The following is a 3,771-nucleotide window of genomic DNA, read 5'->3' on the forward strand; positions in this document are numbered from 1 at the left end:
TTGCAGCCGCTTGGGGAGTGAACCAGTGGGTGTAAGTTCTTTTCTCTCTGTCTCTCTTCTCTGTCTGTAACTCTACTTCTCAAATTAATAAATACAATATTTAAAAAAAAAAAGCCCACAGGACATTCTGCACATCTGCACCTTGAAGCCATGATGTTGAGTGAACTAAGGCGGGCACAGACTAGGGCACGCACTGCATGATTTCGCGTACCCGAGGTCCCTGGATCAGGAAGAGTCATTGAGAGAAAGGGGAACGGGGCCAGGGAGTCACTGTTCAGCGGGTGCAGGGCTTTAGCTCTGCAAGATGAAGACTTCTGCTTGTTAGTGCATGGTGGGGAGGCTGAGCAGCGATGGGAACCGCATGTCACTGGAAAAGGCTAACACAGGACGTTTTATGTTAGGTGTTTTTACCGTGATGACAACAGGCGCCCTCCGCCGCCACCATCGCTGATTGCAGGCCAGAGCCGTGTGAGGACCAGGGAGGTGAGTCCAACCCGGCAGCGGGAAATCGGGGCTTGGGAGGTGAAACTGGCTGGAGAAATGGGAGAAATCATTGGGATTGGCCCCCTGGGAAGGACCACAGCACAAAGCAGGTAAGCAGCAGATCCGTGCTGTGTGTCGTCGAGGGAGTGCTAAGGGGGAAAGGATGGAGAAGGGAGGTTGACAGCGCGGGATCCGGGCAGGCGTGGGATCCGGGTGGGCGTGGTGCAGGGAGTAAAGCCACTGCTTGGGGAGCCTGTATCCCATACTGGAGTGCTGGCTCCATCCCAGTTCCTCCACTTCCTGTCCAGCCGCCGGAGAACGCACACCTTGGGTCCCTGCCACCCACAGGGAGACCTGGATGGAGTCCTGGGCTCCTGGCTTAGGCCTGGCCCAGTCCTCACTGTGGCGGGAATTTGAGCGATGAACCAGCAGATGGAAGATCTCTCTTTCTCTTGGCGTCTCAGCTTTTCAAATAAAATAAAAACAGATAAAAACTCGGAAAGCTGGCTTGGACAACGGCATTTTCCCAGCAGAGAAGTGTTAGAGCAGAACACGCCTTTCGTTCTGGAGATGGGATGAAAGCAAAGCATTCTCTCTCCTCTCAAACGTATTTGTGTATCTGGAACCTTCTTCCTTAAATTGTCAACAATATGGCCTTTCACTGATTTGAGTAAGATTTTATTTTATGTATCGATTGATTCGACAGGCACATAGATGGAGAGCGAGCACCCGTCTTCTGCTGCACTCCCCAGTGCCTGCCATGGGACTCCCTCCATGTCTCCCACACGGCGGTCGGGAACCCACAGGGTCTACGTCAGCGGGAAGCTGGAGCCGGGAGCTGGAGCTGGGAACCCAGGCTCTGCCCTGTGGGACACTGGTGCCTTAACGCCTAGGCTCCATGCCCACGCCAAGATTTCCATCTTTCTCCCCCTCTTCATCCTGTGCGTTTGCACATCTGTCAGTTGACTCGGCCCTGACCGACCCCTGCAGTGTGTTTATCCCCATTGTGCAAGTGAGAACACAGGCTCAGACAAGGTCAGCAGCTGGCACAGCGTGGTGCAGAGCCCCGTCCAGGCTCCGTGGAGGGGCGGGGAGGAGGCGCTCAAGGGCTGGTGCCTGGCGGAAGCTTGGTTTTCATGTTTCTTGCTGGAACACCGTAGGCCACGAGCATGGTTGGGCCTCTCCTGCTGCTGTCTGGAGGGGTCCTGGACGGGGGGCTGTGGCCCCAGTGTCCCGTGAACAAGGAGGAAAAATGGGAGTGGTGCTTCCTGCTGCAGACAAGGGTGGCCGGTGCCCTCCCTGTTGTGTGGGGTTGGAACCGGTCTTTGTCCCGAGCCTCCCGTGGGGGAGCTGGGCGTGGACGGGTTCATGCTCCTCAGAATCCTGGCCTTGCTGGCTGCACTGAGGGCCAGGGAGATAAACAGGGACAGGAGTTAGTAAGGGAAGCCAGGGAAGAGCGATGGGGAGACCTCAGCCAGAGTGCAGCACCTCGGTGTGTGGCCCAGGCAGATGTTCTAGTGGAATGGGAGTTAGCTGGCAGGTAGATCTTCTTCTAGAGTGAATGACCAAAGCGTTTAGAGCAGCGCCTGGCACGCCCAGCAGGTGCCGTACGAACGGCAGCCACTGTCATCCAAAGTTCTTCCCTCCTTTGATTGACAGGGGCTCACCCACCCGTGAGTGAGGCACAGCCGTTGACACACCTTGGACCGCCTTATCTGAGCAAGATGACAGCGGAGCGCTGGCCCTGCCCTTGACCTCATGAGGGGGGAGGCCCCTCCAGGCCCAAAGATGGGGAACATCACTGCGGACAACTCCTCTCTGAGCTGCAACATCGACCACACCATCCACCAGACGCTGGCGCCGGTGGTCTACGTCACGGTGCTGGTGGTGGGCTTCCCAGCCAACTGCCTGTCCCTCTACTTCGGCTACCTGCAGATCAAGGCCCGGAACGAGCTGGGCGTGTACCTGTGCAACCTGACCGTGGCCGACCTCTTCTACATCTGCTCGCTGCCCTTCTGGCTGCAGTACGTGCTGCAGCACGACCACTGGGCGCACGGCGACCTGTCCTGCCAGGTGTGTGGCATCCTCCTCTACGAGAACATCTACATCAGCGTGGGCTTCCTGTGCTGCATCTCCATCGACCGCTACCTGGCCGTGGCCCACCCCTTCCGCTTCCACCAGTTCCGCACCCTGAAGGCGGCCATGGGCATCAGCGTGCTCATCTGGGCCAAGGAGCTGCTGACCAGCGTCTTCTTCCTCAGGCACCAGGAGGTCGTGGAGGACGAGGACCGGCACCGCGTCTGCTTCGAACACTACCCCATCCAGGCCTGGCAGCGCAGCATCAACTACTACCGCTTCCTGGTGGGCTTCCTCTTCCCCATCTGCCTGCTGCTCGCGTCCTACCAGGGCATCCTGCGTGCCGTGCGCCGGAGCCACGGCACCCAGAAGAGCCGCAAGGACCAGATCCAGCGGCTGGTGCTCAGCACCGTGGTCATCTTCCTGGCCTGCTTCCTGCCCTACCACGTGCTGCTGCTCGTGCGCAGCGTCTGGGAGGCCAGCTGCGAGTTCGCCAAGGGCGTCTTCAACGCCTACCACTTCTCCCTCCTCCTCACCAGCTTCAACTGCGTCGCTGACCCCGTGCTCTACTGCTTCGTCAGTGAGACCACCCACAGGGACCTGGCCCGCCTCCGCGGAGCCTGCCTGGCTTTCCTCACCTGTGCCAGGACCGGCCGGGCCAGGGACGCCTACCCGCTGGGCGCCCCTGAGATCTCTGGGAAAAGCGGGGCCCAGGGCGAGGAGCCCGAGTTGCTGGCTAAGCTCCATCCAGCCTTCCACACCCCAAACTCACCCGGAGTCGGGGGGTCTCCCCTGGGCAGCCTGGCCTAGCGTGGACGCCCGGGGGAATTGGGTCCTGAACCTGCTCCCAGCTGCCTCCTGCTTCGCCATACGTGGGGCCTCTTTCTGCTGGATGGGGCGGGGGAGGGCCCATGATGGACCTGGGCTGCAGCAAGGGCCCTTGGCTCCCAGAGGCCAGCCCCAGCCTGCTCAGCCCAGAAGGACCGTTGTATGTGTGGGCCTCTGCTGCCAGGCTGGGGGTGCTGCGGGAGGGGGACTGTGAGTAGGAGGTTTGCAGAGTGCAGCTGGGCGGGGGGTGCCGAGTGTGAGGACAGGGGAGGGGAGGGGGTTTGTGGGTGCTCACCTGCCAGGGCTCTCCAGGGCCGCTGCTGTCATGGATGATGCCTGCCCAGACGCACCGCTGTCCCCTGACGATGGGACATGTGTGGCTAA

At 60.1% G+C, this 3,771-nt stretch overlaps 1 protein-coding gene across 1 annotated transcript; it reads left to right on the forward strand.

The window, feature by feature from the left end:
* The first annotated feature begins 400 nt into the window (after window positions 1-400).
* Window positions 401-3,550, forward strand: GPR68 (G protein-coupled receptor 68). Its single transcript, XM_062181566.1, has 2 exons — window positions 401-483; window positions 2,143-3,550. The coding sequence occupies exon 2, from the start codon at window positions 2,242-2,244 to the stop codon at window positions 3,367-3,369; it is 1,128 nt and encodes a 375-aa protein (XP_062037550.1). The 5' UTR covers window positions 401-483; window positions 2,143-2,241; the 3' UTR covers window positions 3,370-3,550.
* Window positions 3,551-3,771: the final 221 nt, after the last annotated feature.

The sequence above is a fragment of the Lepus europaeus genome, chromosome 22 (assembly GCF_033115175.1).
Source record: "Lepus europaeus isolate LE1 chromosome 22, mLepTim1.pri, whole genome shotgun sequence".
Lineage (NCBI taxonomy): Eukaryota > Metazoa > Chordata > Mammalia > Lagomorpha > Leporidae > Lepus > Lepus europaeus.